This window comes from Chiroxiphia lanceolata, chromosome 9 (assembly GCF_009829145.1).
Source record: "Chiroxiphia lanceolata isolate bChiLan1 chromosome 9, bChiLan1.pri, whole genome shotgun sequence".
Lineage (NCBI taxonomy): Eukaryota > Metazoa > Chordata > Aves > Passeriformes > Pipridae > Chiroxiphia > Chiroxiphia lanceolata.
The window spans coordinates 7,942,948-7,965,557 of NC_045645.1; the positions used below are offsets into that span (position 1 = coordinate 7,942,948).

At 37.2% G+C, this 22,610-nt stretch overlaps 1 protein-coding gene across 1 annotated transcript in view; it reads right to left on the reverse strand.

Annotated features, from left to right (window-relative positions):
* Nucleotides 1-1,840: 1,840 nt before the first annotated feature.
* FAF1 (Fas associated factor 1) overlaps nt 1,841-22,610 on the reverse strand; it is a 156,555-nt gene continuing 135,785 nt past the window's right edge. Inside the window, exons 16-19 of the mRNA XM_032696388.1 lie at nt 22,144-22,224; nt 21,766-21,843; nt 17,526-17,741; nt 1,841-4,191 (exon numbers count right to left, since the gene is read on the reverse strand). Of these exons, the coding sequence (XP_032552279.1) occupies nt 4,108-4,191; nt 17,526-17,741; nt 21,766-21,843; nt 22,144-22,224 (459 nt within the window). The 3' untranslated portion in view covers nt 1,841-4,107. The remainder of the gene's footprint in view (nt 4,192-17,525; nt 17,742-21,765; nt 21,844-22,143; nt 22,225-22,610) is intronic.

A 22,610-nucleotide genomic window follows, 5' to 3' on the forward strand; every position in this document is an offset into this window, starting at 1 on the left:
TAAATTGAGTATAAAACTGTTTGGATCCTGACACATTCAGTGCTAAATCTGGTATTCCTCCGCCTCTGTCACCTGTGGGGAAATGGTTTCAGGTAGACAACAATGGGTCACACTGTGTACAGTGCATAGTGGTTTCTGCTTTCTTTCATGACCCTTCCAGAACAAAAAGTATAATTAAGGCTACTGCAATTGCCTTCTCTTTTATACAAGTAGAATAATAAAATTAAACTCGGCTGCAGAATCAACATTCAGTCTCTCCTCCCACGTCTTTTGTCCAAAAAAACCCAATGAGTGCAATGAACATCCACTGGAAAGGGCTGGATGGCTCATCTCAGGCAAGCACCCAGCTGCCAGTCTGAAGACTGATGCCCCTGCTTGCACCTTCCAATAAGCATAAAGAATTCCCTATTTTGGCAGTCAGACAGCTTTGACAGTGGACAGCACACACATTAAAAGCAGCTGTACTATGGTGGTGCTGAAGCAGCCTTCTGAAATGTCCAACACAGGGTCTCGTTTCTCCTCAGGCCCACAAGACTCACAATATTGGAAAAACTGAAGTGTGAAGTAAAATCCAGTGAAAACTCCTCCTCAGGAGGGGGCCACCATCGCTGTTTCCAAATAAAAATGTACCCTCTGTTTTGTCAAATGTTGGAAGGTTTTGATGCTTACCTGGATTCATGGCCTGAGTGCTGAGAGCCCTCAGGGGTGGGACACACCCAGGACAGAAGAGCTGGAAGCCTTTGCTCCAGGGAGGAATGGCACACAAAAGACATCTCCATCTTTAGCATTTCCTACTGACTGCTCCAAGTAGGATCTGGTTCTGCCTGGTAGTGACACTCTCATGTAGAGAGACCTACTTATGTGATTTGTCCTTGCTGTGGACTCCATTTTAAGGCACCAAAATCTTCCTGTGTATTGTTCAGGAACCTGGACAAGGAAGTGCTTCAGTCCTGTCAGTCTCGGTCATCATGATTTGATTTTTCCCCACATTCAGAAGAATGAAATCATAAAACTTTTTAGCAGAAATATCACTGTAATTGAAAATTTATTTTAAGTTTCTAGTGTCACCCAGTAGGTACAGTTTACGAAAGCCAAAGTCCTTTTCTGCTACATTGAAAAGAATAGGCAAAACCCCCAACAGAGCTCTGTCGGAAACTCCCTCAGCACTCCCACTAAACTGAAGAGTGCATATGCAGAGAGCAGAGAGACAACAGTTTTGCTCTGTGTGTTCTCTAATAATGATTTCAAACATCATTGTCAACAGGCAGAAAGTTTCTCCCAAAGCCAGAGCGTGCCCCACCTTCAATTCACCCCAACGCTCTGAAGGCCAGTAAGGAAAGCTGACACATTGCACAGGAATCCTTTCATTAACAGTAATTCTTTAAGACTTAAAACTAATGCATTAATCACGTTAATGGTAATCCATTAATGTGAGGAACCTGCAGATAAAAAGGCAGAATCAAGGATATGCTCTGTAGCAACAAAGTTAGAGTTTTAGGGTAATACTGAATTATGAAATTAGAGTGACTAGAGGATTATCTGTGCCAGCAGACCGTGTGAAGTGAATACCATGGTTTAGGAGAGCAGAAATGATGGCACAGAATATTAATATTTCTACACAGGGAGTGGTTTGCATTGAGGGAAAGGTGACTCGAGATGGTTGCTTCTTGAAATCAGGCCCAAAGTATTTAAGGACCAAAATCATAAACTTTTTATTTAAAGAGCGATACACTTGTTTACTTTGTGGCAGAATGATCCCTGTATACTGATCTCAATATCTTTATATCAGAGGCAGTAATGCCACCACTTTGAACACTTTCAGGTAATCATCACTAGAACATTTTGATAATGACAGTGTATTTTGCAATATGAACAAAATGAGGGAAAAAATAAAAGAGTTTAGAAAAAAAAAAGGCCAACCAACCCTGGGAGTACTGACTTCAACAAGTTCAACAAATATTCAAGCCACATTTAATAACTTTATAAAACTAGTATCAAAGTAAAGAATATATAGTCAAAATACAGAAATAAAGTTGAGTGAGAGAAAACAGCCTGATGAGATCAAACAGAAGTTAAACAGATTAACATAAACAAGTTAGCTGAAAGGTTGCCTTGCTTCGTGTAGCAGTATTTCAGCAATTCACCTCCTCAATAGCCAGCTTAGAAGGAAAAAAAAAAAAAGATATGCATCACTTTAAAATCCTGCTGTATGTATTACTGTGATTGTTTGTAGAAACAGCATCACCCCGATTTGCAACCCAAGTTAATTTCTTATTTAATAAACGCGGTGGATTTTTTTTTTTAAAGAAAACAGAAGTTCAGAATGAAGCGTCTGCATTCAGCTTTCCATCACACATACATTTATCGTTCTATTGGCTATGAATTCTTTTATTTGTGAACTGCAAATTATTAGGATTTGCTTACACTTCCAAACCTTTTGTTTGTCATAGATACTTCACTTCTAAAAGTGTCTGGTGTAGCACTCACTAATTACAGAATTATAAAAGGTAGAATAAGGCTTTCCCCGCTCAGAAATTTGCATTTTTGGTAAAGGTAACAATATATCAGCGTCACTAACACCCTAATAATAGGCATACATTTAATTTTATATCACCATCCTTCCAAAGAAAAAAAAAGAAAAACTAAAAGACGCGTGCAACTGGTTTTTGCTTAGTACAAAATTTTCAAATCAGAACTCATTTAGCTACGATACACACAATGAATGACATACAAACATAGGTGGAAAAAAATGTGCCAGGCTTTAAAAGAAAAAGAAATTTCATTAGCAGAGGATGAATCTGTATTGTGCACTATCCTGCAAGCCCAGAGATTAAACTAAAAAAGGAGGAGAAAAAAAAAAAAAAGAAAAAAAATAACTAAACCAGTTTTGATGCAGGTTTGGCATCAACTGCACGTTATGGTCTTACACTCAGTATGCTCATTCTATGGTTGAGAATTTGAAGTACCAGATTTTTCCACATCAGATAGCAGGTAGCTGGTGCATACATTTCAGACAAGAGAACTAGGATTTCTTTAATTTGAGAAGGGATCAATAATGTATTGTTAAAATGTCCAAAGTGTGCAACAATAAGGCAGATTTCTTATTACACCACCCCTTAAAATACCCATTGTTTGATGAACCAAACAAGGTGCTTTAAACCAGCAGAGTAATAGGAGACAAGCGAGTGCCAGAATGAAGGAAAACTGCTAAAATGGGAACTGCCCTTTCTTTCACAATGAGAAATAAAGAACTTTTGTATCTGGTATTTGAAAGGTTTTTAACAGCTGATATTCAATATCAGCTGATTCCTGAACTGTTGGCAAGATACCAGGTTTCTGGTACTGGCCATTTCTTATGTTATTTAAATATTCACATCATGCAATAAGCAGTTTCACACTGCAATGTAATGGAAAATACTTCCTAAACTGAATTGGAACTGAGACCCAAAGCAGAACCAGTAAATAAATATCTTGCATATATGTCAAACTATATTCTCCAAACAAAACCTTACATCTTATCAAAGAAGTCAGAAAGTACTAACAAAAATTATATGCTTTCTACTATAATACTGTTAAATTTTCATGGCTGAGAATGTCCCATTAATTTTTTTCTGCCTTTTTAAATTAGTTGACAAAGTAGAAATTCAAACACAGAAATAAAATGCATATATATGAGAGCACTGGCTCAGTGAGATATCAAATATACAGCATTCTAGTGTCAAAAGTACAGGCAGAAATGTCCAAGAATTCTTGGTGAAAAAGGGGCATTTGAGGAGTAAAAATTCTACTTAACAATCACCCACATTTTAACAGTGCATTAATTATAACAAAAGCTGGATGATAAGTGAGCAACAGAATCATAATGTTCAGTGTTCATAGCAGAACTTTATCCTCTGCTCATTTAAATGAGGTTGGAAACATATACTCATGTATGTGAAACTTTAAGTAGCTATGTTTTTTTCAATTTTTCAGGATTCTTGCAAGAGGCAAACTTGTGACATGTAATTGAGCTGGATGATAGTACAAGGTGGTGTTGATAGCAGTCTTCCTCTCGACGCTGTGCCTCTGGCTTATCAAAGGATGATTAGTCCTACAATCTTGTTTGATCTATTCTTTTGCCTCTAGGAAAAGGGTTTCTTGAGGATACAGTTTTACCTCCAGTAATGATTTATTTGGATCCAGCTGGGTCACCTGTAAAGACATGAACACAAAGATACGTGTAAGTAAACTTTCTTGAATTGTTTATCTTCACAGCACAGATTTTCAGTGGGAAGGTTTTTGAGTCCCTCCATCAGTGCTTACTGAAGTTTTGCGTATGATTTTCCAGGATGCAGATTAAGAAATATATATGCTATTTTCTGCTGTTGTTATTAATATTAGTAGCATTATTTTGTAATAACAATAAACAGAATCCCTGACGTCAATTCCAAGAAGATCTGGTTCTCTACCATAAATGCATGAATCTGTTTTTGTCAAAGTAAAGAACTTTTCCAGGGATTACTAGAACACATGAGTTAAGATGAAAAATACAATTGTAGCACTAGATAAGTATCCTAAAATTTCAATCAAACTGATGGTTCAACCAGTAGATGATCCCGTCATTGAAAGGGGAAACTTATTCTCCTTTTATTTTCCTACTCCCTTTCTTGCTCCCATTCATGTGGCGAACTCTGATGCTTATCAGCCACCTTTAGGACTCCAGGCTGGGAGAAAACTCTTCACTTTTAGTTGTTTGGTTATTTTTCTGTCACACCAGTAAGTCTAACTGGTGAACACACAAGTCCAGCCAGCACGAAATCCAGTGTGAGGTGAGCAGCAAAAGCACCAAGCAGAAGGAAAGCAGGGCCCTCCTCTCTTCACTGGGAGATGCTAAATCAGGTCACTGCATGGTGAGGCTGCATCTCAACCCATGTGATATTTACTACTTGTGTGTGTGTGTATGTGTATATATCTATATATAAGCATTATAAGTACTGTGTGTCTGTACATCATTTATACAGACTCTTAGGTGTGCACAGTTGTATTACAGGATTGTTTCCCAGAATCCTGATTCCTCATCGGATTTGTAAAGGTATTTAGGCAATCACTAGTGCAGGTGGGCATATAGGAGAATTCCAGTGAGAGTTAGATGCCATGCCATTTGGAAAATAATGATACAGGCTGCCTCATTAGTGCCACAATTCTTCAGCATTTGGATCCTAGCACCAAACCCCGAAAGCTGCTCAACATCCTGACTATCCCATTACTGACTTTCACTTAAGGCACATAAGTAATTCTCAGTTCAGAGTCATCAAGAAACTTTTGTGCTCAGGATTCTACTTATAAGCCAGATTGCTGCCTATAGGATAAGTCTTATCCTATAGGATAAGTCTTTCTATGGAAATAAAATTTAATTTTAAATATTACATAATTACATATATACTTATACAGACAAATTAATGACAAGGGCCTTGGTGTCCTTCAGACATTCAAGTTTACTTGCCAATGCTGTGACACTGTTCAGAAGACTACTGCAAAGCTTCATGTAGAAAGATGAGAATTATTTCTTTTAATCTTACCATTTTCTGATATTTCCGTTCCATCTTTAAACTTATTTTCTGTGGTAATTCTGTTTTAGTTTATTCTGCTGTCTGAGCACACACCAGTTATGCTTCTGAATAATAGATTATTAGTCTATAAGTATAAATGCAAATGCATGCCAATAAACTTTTTTCCACAGTTAAATTTGTTTCATCTACGACCACAGCATGCCACTGCTTTCTAAAAGTGTTTTTTGAAAACATTAGGGGTCAAACAAACCGAATGCTACGAATTAATAAGAAATGTTAATGTAATTTTTCTTAAAAGCATAACTTACTAATCCTGTTATCAATTAACAAAACTAGCATTGCTTCTTTCTCTCCCCCCAACTAAAACAAGCAAACTTAAAATATATTTGCATTTCTATTGTCTTATTGAATAATTAGAGAAAATTTATTATTTAAACAAACATTCAAAGCTTATCACTTCCTAAGTCCACTGAAATAAGCGTAATTTCACCTGACTGCAGCAGAATTTTTTAAAAAATGACAATTAAAAAAGCCAAACCAAACCCAAAAACCAAACAGATGCATTATTTACATTCCCAAAGCAGGAACGTATTTTCTTAAACTTTATGTACCAGGGTGAGCTATTGCTAAATGTCTAGAGAGAAAAATAATTTATAAAAACCAGACTCAATTTTAGATTCCTATTATCTACAATCTAATTATGCATTCCTGCACAGATGCTGCTTAAATTATTGAAAGGTTATTATCTTCGAAAGCAAACCCGTTATGTAAAAAACAGCCAAAGTAGTGCATTTAAGTTTGTGATTACAGGAGTATGCTAATTAAGTATCTTGTTGCATTTTTTAATGTTTTGGTATTCTGCTACAGTCCTTTATTGTACGTAAGCACAGAGAGAGAAGTAAAGAGGGGTCTGTGCAATTCACGGCATGTGAGGTATCGGGCACTGAGAGAAGCAATTTTCCTTCTTTTCAGTTCAAGCCTGTATTAAATCAGATCTCTCTGTTTTCAAATCCTGCAACCGTTTGGGGTTTTCCCTTTTTTTTTTTTGTAGTTTGTTTTTTTGTTTTGGTGTTTGTTGTTGTTGTTTGGGTTTTTTGTGGTTTTGTCGTTTTGGTTTTTTTTTTTTTTCCTTCCAAAAAAACACCAGGAAAGACATAACAAGTCTCTTCTACATTCGGAAAAAATAAAATCTGAAAAGCAAGCCCAGGCACCGAACACAGTCTTCCAGACTGTAACCATGTGGAAACCTGTTACTCACTTGAGCGTAACTCAAGATACATATCCTAGTTTAAGGTTTGCAAACTTCAAGTGCTTTAAATAATAACAATGCATGATGTCCCTTCCTCGAGGTCTCCACGCTTAGAAGGTTTGCTAGAAGCCTTGTGGAGTACCTGCAGCACAAGGACTGTGCAGCTTTTACCCATAATTTCAGTGTGCTGCTTAATTCACTGAGGGACAGCAGAGTTTGCAAATGTTTACACCATTACCCAATTAACTAACAATATGGCTCCTACATCTGTCAACAAACAAAGCTGTTGTTGCTTTGTTTTAGCTCCTTGGCATTTTCTGTTCATATGGGTCGCCATTGTACTTAATTATCACACCACAACCCTTCTGCAGCTTCTACTTTGTTATTTGTGGCTTGTAAATATGTTGTTTACTATGAAGAATAGAAGCCTTATTAGTGAACACACCTCCTAACAAAAGAAATGGTTTCTCCTGTAAATATATGAAATATAAGACCTAAGATGCCTTTTAACTTACAGTATTTTAAAACAGAATTAGAAACCAAAGAATGACCCTATAACAGAGATCAAAGGACCCTGGAAGAGCTGTAGCCCACAAAGGTGTGTTCAACGTAGTGTTCTGCTGAATTTTGTGCACTTAAACTTACGTGTATAATTTCATACTGCAAAGTACAAAATACCACCAAATTTATATCTGTGTACCTTGTTTAATTAACAACAGGATAAATTCTGGAGCCCACTTCAGAGCAGCCCACCCCTCTGTTCTGGTGCCATTGCATGATGCTCTTTCCAAAACAGCCCTGCACATTATATAAGTTACACTGTCCCAAACCCCTACACTTTTATTATTTAAAGATTTCTTCTACGTTATTAGCAACTACACAGGAAATCATTTAAGCATGTGTTTATAAACTGAATCTGATTTGATCCTATCAAACTCAAAGAGATTCATCTATGTGGTGAAATCAACACATTCTTGATTAAGGTTGCAAAATTCACCAAGTTAAGCATTCAGCATTTTTTGAAGGCCTCAACAAATGCTAAAAGCACAGTATTTACCTGTATCTCCAAATCCTACAATAACTGACTTTCTACCAGTTGTATGCACACATGGCTGGTGATACCAGCTGATGAGCTGAATGTATTTTTTAAATATCTTTTGTGGGTTTGCTAAGGCAAATACTTTATATTATAATGAAATGTAAACTAAGATCCCTCAAAAAGAGACTGTAAGCCATTCCAAGCTTATTTAATGTGTAGGGTGCAGAGGAGGGACACAATATTCAGAAGCTAAGAGAGTATAACACAAGTGACAGCAAAACTACTGATAATCAAGCTCCCAGAATTCTACAGAATAACACGCAGGAGCACTTGAGGCTGTCCCAAGGCCAACGCAGACACTGCCCCAGGAGATTTTCTCTTCGGGCAAATGACTTTCTGTGCAAACTTTAACAGGGCCTTACTTCTGTCAGCATTAGATCTTGTCACTGAGCTGTGAAAGGTTTCATTTTCACTAAAATAGGTTTAAGTTGGTAAAACAACACTTTTCTTCCAACTGTGGATACAGTTTTACAGGCCCTTATAAGGGAGCTGTGGCTTCGAGCTTCGTTATATAGCCAATGTCAGTTTGGTGGACAGGGAAGTTATTATTTAATAAGTATTTGTTTCAATTAATTCTGTGGTAATTATTTCAACTAAGTACTAGCTAGTGGAAGTTCTTCTGTGGCACTTTGAAGTTCAAATGATTTATGACTGCACAAACGTGGAAGGTAGTACATATATATATATATACACTTCTGTAAGAATGTAGTAGCTGCTTACACTTTATTCTGAAGAAATTAACTGGCTTTTAAAATAAACCAATAATAAAAATGCATACTAATTTAAACAACATTTTAATACATTTTTATAGCAAAGTCTTTTTTCTTCTAGAATAATTTCTGTATTATTTCTGTCTTCACCTTTGCTGAGCAATCTGTTCTATTACACATTCACATCCTGAGCAGCTGTGCTTTCACCATTTCGAAGGTGTGGTTCCTTACCCTCCCTAACTCTGTAGGGAAAAGATAAATACAAAAAAAATGGCTTAATGCCCAGGAAGGTAATTTAAAAATAAAGAATCGAATACACAATTATTATGACACTTACACAAGCAGTAAATATCACACCCTTCACCTTTCTCTCCACCCTAGGACAAGGATCTGATTCCCGAGTAGCACAGCCTCTATACCACTTACACACGCATGAATACATTTAATGAATCTAACGGACAAAGAGTTCTTTTACTCTCTTTCCTAATCCTCCTAAAGTATAAATGCAATAGAAATTACTTAAAGGCACACCTGGTAAAGTACCAGATCTGTTTAAAAAACTATATTTTCAGAGTGACACACAAACAAATACAGTGAATCCTTTCTACCTATTGAAATATCTCTGGGTTACACAGATAATACGCTCAACTTGAGCAACACACAAAAGTAGGGTTACTTTATAGAAATATATGCAATTAGATCAGGCTTAGTTGAATAAACTTGCAGATAATTTACATCTGAATTGAAGAAAGCCGTCACAAACAAGGAAAAATATGTCATAGTAAAAGACTTGTAGTCTCGTTCCAAACACAAAGCTTTACTCCAGATACGTCACACTCTTACTGTCTCACTTCTTTGAAGAGATTTTCTCAAAACATATTTTAGATTAAGCATGTTTTAAAATACATTTACTTAGCAAAGTAACAGCTGTTGATAAAATAGAAAATTGTGATGCTGTATCCTCTACCTTGAGCTTCCTGCTCTTCCTTTGGAAAGCTGTGCAGTGCTCTGAGATACACAAGATGCCACCAACCTTTACAAAGGGTAAATTTTCACTGCCTTAACATAATTCATATAAAAAACCCAATTTGCTGCATAGATTTTAACAACTGAAGGCTTATTAACCTCTCTTGCATTACCTGACTTTTTTTAACAGTAAATTAAGACAGTAACTGTGTTCTCTTCTGTTTTCTAAAACACTAAACATAATGACAGGGCGGTGTAAATAACAAGGATAAGCCCAAACTCAGTGTTACTATATTTGTATAGTGGCAATGGAACTATCTGGTGATTTTTAAAAGTCCAACATTATGAATTCAGGATTCTGCATGAAAATTCAGGTTTTTAATTGGGAAAAACCCCATAGTATTTGTAAACCAAGGCTTAAAACCCCCACCAACACTAAGTTCCTGTGTCAAAACTAAATCAAATCCCAATGTTAATGATGTTTTAAAAAAATACCATTTTTTAACCCAAATCCTATGGCTTTTTAACACTGGGTAATACAAGAAATATATAACTGTAGTTTATTTACTGTTCAGTAAAAGCCCTTAGGAAGTGCTGTGAACAGTGGCTCCACCTGGGTAGCTCTGAGGTAGTTCTGTGCTTCCTTTCAGCCCAAGATCAGAAATTTTGTTTAGGGATCAGTACTCCCCCAAAATATGGCCAAAATACATCCAGTTACTAACAGCACTAAATACTCATTTTATGTTTATTGCCAAGAACTAATTTAACTGAAAAAATCACTACCAAAGGACTGCATCTCCCTGTAGCCTTTCAAACAGCTCATTTTCAATGACAAAAATAACCAACACACTTTTGGATTTCAGCAGAAGTGAAAACACGGAAGTGTTTCAATTAATAAAAGTCTGTTTCAATTAATTAAAGTCTCTTTGCATAATGTGACTTTTGTTAATGTGGTACTGATGACATTAAAGCATGACACCAGTTGCCTTGAGACCAAGAACACAGAGTCAGTCAGAGGAGTCACCTGCAGGTACAGACCATAGTGCCAACAACTCCAAGACTGGAGAACTTCAGACTTTGAAGGGAGAGGAAGGTGCTGTAAAAGATCTCCTCAGATTTTCTCCTTTCCTCCCTTCATTCTTTCTGGTTTGACATCTTTGATCCGTTTAGGAATTCTTTGAGTGTTTTTTTTGGAAAAAGAGAAGCCAACAGAATACTCTGGACTGGGTCTTTCCCTGACAAAGGACCTGCAGGAGAAGAGCTCCATCACCTGCTCCTTCATGTTATTTACCTTCATTTTTTCTTGCTGAGCAGAGAAAAGGTTTAAGTATTGGCATTTACAGAGGACAGCATTTGCATCTTAAGCATCCTCTCTTCTGTGCCAGGGAGCAAAACAGTTCTTTATACTTGTGGGTACTGCTGCCTGTGTGCTGACAGTGAACAAACAATTTTCCAAGTATTCAATTATTTTAAAACACACTAGCTACAGAAAAAAAAGATCACATCCCCAGAAATACTTTCAGCTTTCACTGTGAAGACTGATGAAGAGCTGAAAGGAAGCAAGCAGCCTCATTCTCCGGAAGTCTCAAAACATATAAATACATTTAGTGCCCCAAATGAACTGTAAGAACTTTGCTTTGCATACATCCCAAAGGGGAATGGATGGGAACACAGGAGAATGACCCAGGATTGGATTCATGTGCACTTAATTATAATCGCATGAAAAAACAATCCAAAAGGATTTTTATCACAAGTTCAAAGCATTAAGATGTTAAGATACCACAATCATATCTACAGTATAACATTGTGATTGGTAGATAGGTAAATGGAATAAAGAGAGTGCCTAGGACTGCTTTGGTGATTTAGTCTGATGCATTACTTATGCAATTACCAAAACAGCAGGAGATCATTAAATTTTCTGGTAACCAGACACAGCATTCTTAGTATCATACTATTACAAAGGCTCTTTATAGGTATTTTATCATTACATTTTCTTCCTACAAGGGTCAAAAAAAGTCCACAAAATTGACATTAAGCATGAATTCTGGGGAAAAAGTACAAAATATCTTAGGCCCAGTTGATGCTGCATAATGTCATATGCAAGAGCAAAGCTCTGCAGCTTAACTAAGGCATCTTCCTGTGAACAGCAACTCGCCTCCCCTGAAATAAATGTTTTGTAAAATGGGGCAGTGCTGAATAAAAGAACACTTTGGGTGCGAGGGATGTGCACGGAAGGGATGTTGGGTGGAATATATTAATCACATGGTTGGCATTAGTCACTGGGTAACTAATGAGGAGGATTCAACGCCGAGTTCGTGGACCGCATTCAGTGCTGTGGTGAATGCCTGCTTACTCCAGTGAGCCTTGAGTAAAACAGCTCCTCTGAAATGCACACCTATTTCCTGGAATTGGTTAAACATTCCCTGTATTCAAATAGAGCTGCTGTAAGAGAACTGAAACTATACTGGTCTACAGAATGCAATTCTATTTCTTTTTTAGAATAAACTTACATCTATGAGATGAGATGAGATCTCCTTTCAGTGGCTTGATACATGAAGGGCTTTAATCTTTCTCTCTGGATATCACAGTTACTTAGGTAAAGACTGTGGGTCTGAAAAGACACATCAGGTCTGTCTTTTGTGGAAGAAAACATTATGAAAAATCTTTCTGTAATACTTACAGAATTTCTGATTACCTATATGGAAATTACATTTCCACAAAAGTAAACCCAGAATTTCAAGAAGCAAAATATACTCAATATTCCCTAAAGTGCTGCCATTGACTTCAATAGGGCAAGAATATCACTACTCCGTTTTTGTAGGTGCTGAAAAAAGACTGTGATACTATTCTTTGTGAGCAATAAACTTGTTAAAAGCAAGAAAACCTGGGATTTACAAATGCTTCAGCATTCTGGTTGCAATGATATGTCAATCCATTCCTCTTGCACTCAAGGTTAATCAGTCCAATCGTTTTACTGTTACAAGTCATCAGGAAGAACAGTCAGAAATCATGCTTCAAAAAGAGGCATGGGAATATGCCAGTCTGGTATGGCCAATTTGCTTAGGCAACTTCTCAGTGTCTTAACTAAACTAAACTTCAATGCTTGAATAAATAAAATAACAACATATCTTGAAAAGAGAGGAAAGACAAGGGCAGGTAGTATTGACTTAAGGACAGTTCTGAATGACGAGGAGGGACATCTACCTTTGTAGGTGGCTGTGGCCTTGTGTAAACTAGATCAGAGTAAACACATGACACCATCAGATCTATATTGACCTGAAAAATTTTAATTATGCGAATTAAAAGAGATCTCCACTACTTTATGTGGTAGGAAAGATAAATATCAGTAATTTAAATGACGGGAAAAACTGCATGAATCACGTGTAACTCTCAAAATGCTTTGAACATATCAGAAAAATATTTCATTCATCTGAAATCCTCCTCGTACATAGGACAGATATTCAAGCTACTTCCTTGATTTACATGAAATTACTAAAAGTGCTATTTGGTATAACCATGACACTACATGAATCCTTCCTCATAATAACACCTTTCTTCCATTTTTCTATCAAGATGATGAGTAGGGGGAAGAATGTTAAGAGTCAAAGATGGTCCTGGACATATAACTCTTTAATGAACTATTTAGACACTTTAAACATGACCTAACGAGTTTAAAAGAAGGTTATTTGAAGGAAGTAGTTTGCACTGGGTGAAACGTAGAATAATCCTTACAAAGAACAGCTGCCAGAACTGATACACAAAATTATCAAAGTACCTTGCATAGCAGTATAGGGATCATCCTCTAACATTACCTTACACAACTACCTACCTCTGAGAACATCAGAGGACAATTCCCTGCTCAGAGGTCTCTTGTGTGCCAAGTGCTGACAAACTTCTATCCTGTGACATGATTTTCACCACTGTGAGCATCAAAGAGAAATTTCTCCTGCCAGAGCACAGAAACAAATGATCCCATTGGAGGAATACCTTACTCTACACTCCCATATAATATTAAGAATTTTCTGGCCCTAAATTTACCGAAATCCTGATCATACCTAATTTAAATTGACGTGCAATTTGAGTCAAATTTATTTCCTGCCCTTTCAAGGGAGACAGATTTTTTGTTTCTGTTTATTTAAACTGCTGTTGAAATTGGTTAATTAAAAGGATTTAAAAAATCTTAATACTCTAAACAGAGCAAACTGGTTCTGAATTATTAAGCAACATTTTAGATGCATTTAAATAACCTTAAGTGACTTAACTGCCACCTGATCCTAAGCTGTGGCTCAGAAAAATAAAATGTGAAATACTGTAGAAGTCTTGGCTTACCCAGGCTTCCAGATACAGTAAATAAAGAGCTTAAGTCTCTAATACCATGTCTGCAGAAGGCATACTTTCAAATACATAACTAATGCTCCACCTTAAGGAGAAATGAGCAGAAGAAATTATAATTCATAAGAAATTAATAAATTCAGACATTCAAAAATAGCTTTTAAAAGGAGAAAGCACTCCAGGACCTTCCTTTCTGAGTGTTACCATAAAATATTCAATATTAATCCTAGTAGGGTAGCTGAAGCCAGTTTGGGTAAATTTCTGCACTTTCCTCTTACAGTTTCAGCTAGACCTGGTACACTTCAGCTTCCTGTCTGAGTGAAATGCCCACTCCATAAGTTTTTAAGGGTTTTAGGAAGACTTCTGCAGATCACCACTGCAGTAAGTGAGAACTGATCATTTGGAAGTCTCCAGGGCACTGGGAGAAGGTGGATCTTGCAGTTGGCAGATCAAAAGGACTACCAAAAATAGGTTGGGAGGCCTTTCAAGAGAAAGGGACTTAGAAGAAATACTGAACTAGAAGGCTGACTGAGCACACTAATATACTTGGGGTAAGCTCTTTTTGTTATAGTTAAATGGATTTCTGGAAGAAAGGGAACTATAATTCTGGAATCAGTGCACACATTTAACAGCGCACACATCTGCTTCCATAAAGCCTTTGCAGGTGTATTTAAGAATAATGCAGAGAACATACAATACAGTTCTTCACTCTGAAAGATGTGCTTGTCAAATGTTTTCTGAGTTAGAGATACAAGTTACCTGCTGACCCAGGTTCACTGATGGCACACTCTGTTGGTAAAACATGCAGTGCTGCCATAGTTGAGGTACTGAGAGAGAAGGTGGTTAATAACTAACTTTAGTGCCAGTGGAAAGAACAATGCAATCAAAGACCCAATAACAAGTCACTGCATGTGCTTAACTGCTTTGGAATGTCACTGCTGCTTTAAAATCTACAAGTAGTGTCTGGAAAAGGTTAATCTGTGTATTTACTCATGTGTAGAAGTTTGTATTTACAGTAGGGTTATGATACCAACTTTAAGTTAGCTAAGGATATCTGTGTAAGCAACTGGAACACAGGACTAAGAACTAATGAATTTTTATTTACCAAAGAAGTAAAAATACTTCAACAAGACTGTATCAGGACTGATGGCTTTGAAAAGCAGGTAAAAATGCCCTAACAAGTTTATTACAAGAAAATGCTGATTTGGTTGAAGATAATACCCTTGTTTTGATAAGACGGAAACACTTTTGGGGGTGTGTATGTTATTCTAAAACAGATTAGGAGAAGAAAAAACCCCAAATCTAACTTTAGAAGACATGTTTTCATCTTATGACAGCAAAACTCCAGTAAAGTAATTCTGATACTTGCAAATGTATTTTTAAAAAAATGTTATGTACAGTTTAAATATAAACAGACATTTTAAACGCTATTGTTTTCTGGAGCACAAGCATCCCAAGTACTCTGTTCTTGTTGCACAGATTCCAACTTGATACATATCGTATACTAGAAGAGTCTTGACAACTTACAGTGTATTTTTAAGAAAATATATACCATGAAGCCTAAGGCAATGAATATACACTTTTACTGTACTTCCAAGGCATTTATCAATTACTTATTTTTATTATTCTGTCCATAGAGTTGTACACTTCCAACTTGCCAGACCTGGGGAATATGACAGATGTCATTTATAGTTCTCAGTGGTTAGCAAACCCCTGGGGAATATTTTTTTGTCTGTTGTAGCTCCAGTGGTCACAACGGCAACCGGATTCATACGTGGCCGCCGAGTCAGTCGGCATGAATCATTTATGTGACTCTTCATACAAGGCATTATTAGGTTGGAATCATAGAAAAACGATGGAAGGGTCTTTGCTTCCCATGCAACAGACCAACAGCTCTGTATGCTGCTATTAAATTCTGCTTTCTTTGCCTCAGTGTTTTCTCCCTGCCAGTTTCACAAAGCTACTGACAACACCAGCCTGTTCTAATTTAGTGGTATTTTTTCTTTTCTGCTCCTTTTTCAACTGGTTCTTATGTGATTAATCTGATTTTTGAGTTTGTTACACAGCACTAGAATGAATAATGATAATGATGTGACTAAGTACAGAAACAGTCAGTGTAAGGAGAAAAACAAATGTAAAAAGTTAGAGTACTATACCTGTAGGGTTTTTATATTAGATACGTACTACAATAGACATAAGTCACAGGTAGGGAGAAATGACTTGGAGAATATTTAAACCCATTGTTTAGACTGTAAAATAGTGTTTTTCTTCTGTCAAATAAATTGAATGAACAGTAATCCTGAAAACATAGATGACTTCTAGTCTTTGGTTCCACCGGAAATGATACTACATGCTTAAGGAGTAAAGTTAATTAGCGACTAATGAGATTCCTTAAATGCTACTTTTCAGTCTAAGTGATTAGGATTCTCAATATAGGACAAGGTGGAAGAAGAGCTGCAAGCACTGCAGTTCTGTTCAGAGTTATGCCCAAAACTGGTCAGAAATCACATCCACTCTCAAGGTTGTATGCTTGCTAAGGACGTTGGTTCCTTCCCCTTTGGAGTACTTAGAAACAAGATGATAAAGCAAGAGGTATCTTTTACAAACTACTGCAAACATGTTAATCAGTGCCTTGTTCCTACTGAACTTCCTCCAGGTGATGGGAAACAAAATGGAAAAGCAACCCAAGTTACTGAACTACTTCGGTGAAAAACGGCTTAACCAGTCACCTGGAGATGCCTCCAGTAAACAAAACCCCAGCTGGTCCAGAGCTGCCTCCACTCATTTGCAGTGCTGAGGCACTGTGGCCAAAAAGCTGCTGAACTTCAACCATCTCTTCTGCAGTACCTGTTCCCTTCAGCTTTTATGCAGGGCCCCAGGTAATTGCTACACAGGTGGAACTACGGATTTTTATCTTTGCTGTAGCAATGGCTAAAAAAGACATGAAAGCTGATTTGTAATAGAGTAGAAAACAGAGGTATATTTTCAAAGAAACATGGTAGTCAGAACAAAAATATCTGTGGATTTATCAACAGAATTTAATTGGCTTTTGTAAGCAGTGAGCAGTGTTGATTCTGAAAATCAGGCACAGCAGGTACATCATTAGAATTTCAAGTTAGGAGATATAAATGATTATCTATTGGCATTATGTAGCAGGCGGATGAAAAATTTATTAGAATGTACTGATTAGTTCATAACTGGATACTATCTGACTCTGAGTCTTGTTCATAACATTAAGTTGCACCAAAATAGTAAAACCAGAAAGATCTGAAGTATCAGCCCACAGCAGACCTAAACAGTGTGACTGATGGAGCTTCCTTCAAACAGGATGTGAGTGATGCTGCCTCAGCATATTCAAGGAGTTTTCATTGAATATGGCCCCCAACTTGTTTCAGAAATGGAGGACTGTTTACCATGTCACTGGAGGCAGGTTTTGCAACACAACTGTGTATGTAACATCTGATAGCACTGGTCAGTCAGCACCTGGCTTGCTCACAGCTTGACAGCCCTCTCACATACTCAAGCATGTCTTGTACCTTCTGAGCTATAACACACTGGTCATCTAACATACCGAACTAAAGAAGCAGTGGTATTTATTCCTGAAAGGTATATTTACTCACATCTCTCCTCGGAAAGGTGCCCAGCAGCTTGTACTCCTCCCAAGGATATCCCTTGGAAGCTACGAAATCAAAGACAACCTGCAGCTTGCTGCTGGCCAGGAAACGTCGCTCAAAGAATTCTCCGCTGGGCGTCCGAATACGCAGTTTGCTGACAGACTCTGTGCTCTCCTCCTTTGGTTCAGGAGGCAAAGACTGCTCAAGAGACAGCCTGATAGCCTGAGGAAGGAAAAATAATCATTTAGGTTGCAATGCCAGCAACGGAAGAAAAGGACAGGAAGCTTTTCCTTTTATTTCTTCTGGAACTTCAAGACATTGTCACAGTGCTCCAGAGCCATAGCTGTGCTTTTTATCTCAATGACAAAATAATTTTTATTCATTCCTTAATAACAGTCCACCAGACAACTAATTAAAATAAATCCTTCTTTATAACACATATTATTAGGTCTACAGTTAATGCACGATGGGATATGTAATTTAATCATTCGGCAGAAAGCCCTGGGAAAAAACTGAATGAGAAAATAATTGTCAAGTGGCCAATTGCTTCCTTAAAGGGTATAAACTAAAAGGCAGTAAAAGTATTTCTTTAAATGCACTTGTCAAATTGCCTTCTTTCTGCAGAGAGTAATTGACCATTTGCAGTAGACTGGACCCTTAACGGCAGTTCAGAGTGAAAAGAAATATATGCAAGAAATTTAGTATAAATGAACTAAAACACTGTTAAAAGACACAATTTAAAATACCGTGAAGGTACATCAGATACGCAGAGTACATATAAAAATAGGAATGGTCAAAGAAGAAAACTGGGAGAAGAGAAATGGGAGCTTAAAGATTTAAAGTAAGTTATTGTTATTAAGATGGTTCCAAGTACAGGTATGCACATTTTCTGCAGCAATTTGCATGAAATCAGCCTCAAAATTGCAGTAACATTACATGTCTGAAAATGTGTATGATATTGCATGTACTGCTGATGTCAAGATTTTAAGGGCAGGACCAACACCTGTGTTCTCTGTCCTCTGCCTCTGGGAGCTGTTACAGCACTAATACTTTGATCAGATTTCTTTTTTTAAAAAAGAAATGCCTAATATTAGACTGTTGAACACGGTGGGCTTGATTTTCAAGGGTATTGAGTGTTGTCAGTACTCATGGGCAGGCACTGACATCTGTTAAAAATCTAACCCCACTTAGAAGCAGCTGTTACAGTATCACCTCTCTTAAGGCAGCACTTAATGAGAAGGCAAAGGAATGCAAAAAGCAGCACCATCACACTGCCTCCACCAAAATGGCCCTAAAAGACAATTTTTCAAACTAAAAAGGCAGTCAGGCAGGGATTCCTCCAGATTTTCAAGAAACTTTCAAGATACACAGTTGCTATTAGCGCCTTTGAAAACCTCCCCAAGGTCATTTAGTAACAGACACTGATGGAGGGTGATTATGTTGCAGAGAAAGGACTGGGCAAAAGCAAGATTACAATGGCTTTTAAATAGTCTACTTCTTACACATGCACCTCTGAGCAAATTATATCTCAGTATAAATATTTATACATAGAACTTGAGTTCATTTTTGCTCATCTACTATGAGATTATATTTTAAATAGATTCTATTTTAATTTTCTCTCTCACCATTCTCAACCACCTGCTTACTATCTTGCTGTTTTGACATTTCCCCACACAGTATAACAACAGATGCTACATTATTTACTGAACCCAATCAATTATATTATAGAAAAATAAACAACAGTAGCTCATTAGAGCTCTTTTCTTTGTGCAAAGAGTGCGTAGCTCCCCAAAGTAACCAGTCTCCAAGGTTTCAAACATAAAATGGCAATTTACAATGGATATTCTGTACCAGCAAACCAAGTCAGAAAACAACGATGTGATGGATCACATTAAAAACTCTTGGACCTGAACAAGCAATTTTAGTTTGTTGATAAAATGATGTTCAGTATGTGAAGAGCTCAACAGTCAGATTTTAAAATACAAACTGAACATAAAGCCACTTCTGTAAGCAAACACTGTTGCAGAACAATTCAGTACAAGTAATCTGTATACTTGAAAATGGGGAGTGTTAGTAAACATTATTGTTAAAATCCCTTTTGTTCTACTAAGCAAACAGATCCTATTATTTTCATTACTGCACTCTGCATTAAAACAGGGAAGCCCAGGTATATTTTGATAACGTGGACCAGTCTTGCAGCCTTTGCATAAGAAAACCATTTCCAAAAGGCCAAGGTCTCAGAAAAGGTTCAGGAGCAGATATAATAAAGCAGAAGTAATTATTGTTTCTATGCATGCAAAATTACTTAGAAAAGAAAAACAAACTTTTTACTTGAGCCTGAGTGTGAGCTGATTGCTCAACGGCCTGTTACTGCTACAGTACTGATTTCTGTTTGATTGATATTAACCTCACAGAATTGCTGTCTTAAAATTATTCTTGACACAATTCTCACAGTCCAGCTTTGTACACTGCTCCTTCAGTTGTGCCTTAGCTCCCACCTTGGCTTGTGCTAACAACAGGAGCTAAATAAGTCACCAGGTACTGCAGGATAAGAAAGAAGTGGACTGCATCTTTCCCAACCATTGAATACTGTTTGGACTGAATTTAGTATTTACACCACAGTACTGCTTGAAAGGCTCTTGAATGCTTAAATGGTTCAGGGTTTTTAATGCAATTATCTTGGTCAAAAATATATATGGAAATGCATTGATCAGACAGTTTGTTCACTGGGTTTATGTCAGGGAATAATAAATGTGTTCATAGCCAACTTTTTTGCAGTTGTATAATTCAATTCTTTCATACATCAGGAAAGTACACAAGACTGAAATGTCAAGTATACATTTAAGTCGCATTTAGGGAGGGATAAGCAAGGCTGTGATTTATCACGATTCTATGAGGTCCATGAACTTTAACTAAGTGGAGAATTAAATGAGAATATAATTCCAAATTTCAAATGTCCATAATCTATAAGAGTCAAAGAAATTATATTAAACCCACCAAAATGATTGGAACTCTGATATTTTATACAAATGAATAAATATTAAAAGAATATTTATAATTTATTTATATTTGATATAATACTGTAAACATAGTCAGGAAATACATATTCAATAGGGATGCTGATGTAGCTTTGTATTCATTAGCAACTTTCTCAGAGAATCTTCTATGCCTAGAATTCAAAGGACAACCCCCAATCAACTGTGACTTCAGTCAAGTCATTTATATATTAATATCACTTCTGTTTTGAAAAATTTATTTCAGGGTTTCAAAGTAATTTTCAAGTATCAGGTGTATTTCACAGCAGTTCTGTAAGGACTTGTAAGTCAGGAACTTCACAGAACAGCTGAAAATATTTTAAAGACTAGTCCATTTTACGTGGTGGCACTTCAGAGGAAGAAACATGGCTGTACTCCAACCTTTTCAGCACATTTTGTAGCTGCCAGGACGTGAAAAAGAGGAAATCACTAATGTAAGTAAATTTGTGTACATGATGCTTTATGTAAATACCTACATAGACACACAGCTAGGACAGGAGCTAACCTAGATCCTGAAAGAGGCTGCAGGAGCCATCTCTGACAGGCACTGGGACCCTCAGAACCCAAAAAACGAAGAGAATCTACAAAATAACAGTTTGAGGAACAGTACTCTGCACAGTACAGAGTTTCTATTTTCTTATAGAGGCCAGGAGACATAAAGTCTTTGTTTAAACACAATTTTCATTCTAAGGAAGATTTCGTAGAAGACAGTTTAGAAATTTTTAGAAGTACTGTAAATTCAACTTTCTAGATTTTGGATTTTATTTTCTTTTTAAGTGTTTTGTCTCCCAAATTAAATCTGGCAACTTGTTTGATCAATATTGCAGGTAGACTTTGTGCTACTTCCTGGAAGAAATGAAAGGGTTCCACGTTATTATGTTTTTAAAAGGAGTGGCTGTAGAAAAAGGTTAGAGGTTCCCAAAGATTCCACCATTTATGGAGCTCATTTCATGGATCTCTTGTGAGCAGGCTTATCTTGTATCTGGCTGAAATTGAGATCCAGATGACAGAACAGAAAAACTATTAAACAGTGGATGAAAATGATTTAGCTCACTATGTTTCACATACATATGGTAAGAAATCAATAAGAAAAAAAAAAGATGACACAAAAAGTACACTTTGAATTAAAATTGCAATGTGTGTTGAATGATATTTGTAATGTTCATAAGCTTCATGAATTCAAGTTTGTGAGAAAAGGTAAAACATCTCACCTCACGTTCTTCCTCCTGTTCTTTTCGGATTTGTTCCAAGCGAAACTGCTCTGCCATTTCTCTCTCTTGTGCTTCCCTCTAACAAACACAAATGGCAATCACACATAAATACATGATAAATATAAATGCAAAGACATTTCTCAACGTTTCTGTAGAAATTAATATAAGAAATTAGGTATTTATTACATGATCTTCTCCCCCCATTCCTTTCCCAACTTCTACTATTAAGTGGGCGAGGACTGCTTTAGCTAAAAGATGCAGTCAAGTTTAGTCCCAGTCACCTCATCTGGTGCCTTTGCACCAGAGAGGATTCCCAAACTGGGGAGGGGTTCCCATACCCATCCCATCACTCATGTGGTCACTTCCACTCACACACACCTTGGCTCTGTCAGCCTCTAGCGAGATGCGGTACGCTTCATCCTGCTCTCTTTTCACATTTTCTCTGGCTTCACGTTCATCCTGAACAGAAAAGGAAACAAAAAAAATCAGCAAACAGTGGACAAGTATGATACATAACTTTATGTTCACAAGCACCCTTTAACCCCAGCGACTTCAAAATCACCCACCTAACTACTGCCAGGAGAAGTAAGTTCAGAGACGCCTCAAGGGAGACCTTGGCTTTGAAAATTACACCTTACCTGAAGCTAAGATTCAACTGCTGTGTCCAAGCCCTTGCCTGAGGGCTGGATCTGGCACCCAGGCTCTCCACCCTGCTGTCCTTACAAGGGCTGTGGCAGGTACAGAGCCCAGGAGTGGAGCAGCCTCCTGGGGAGGGGGTCACTGGAAGAGTGTGTGTGTGGGCTGATGCTGGAAGGATTTCATTCCTGCAGCCAACAGTTTGGATG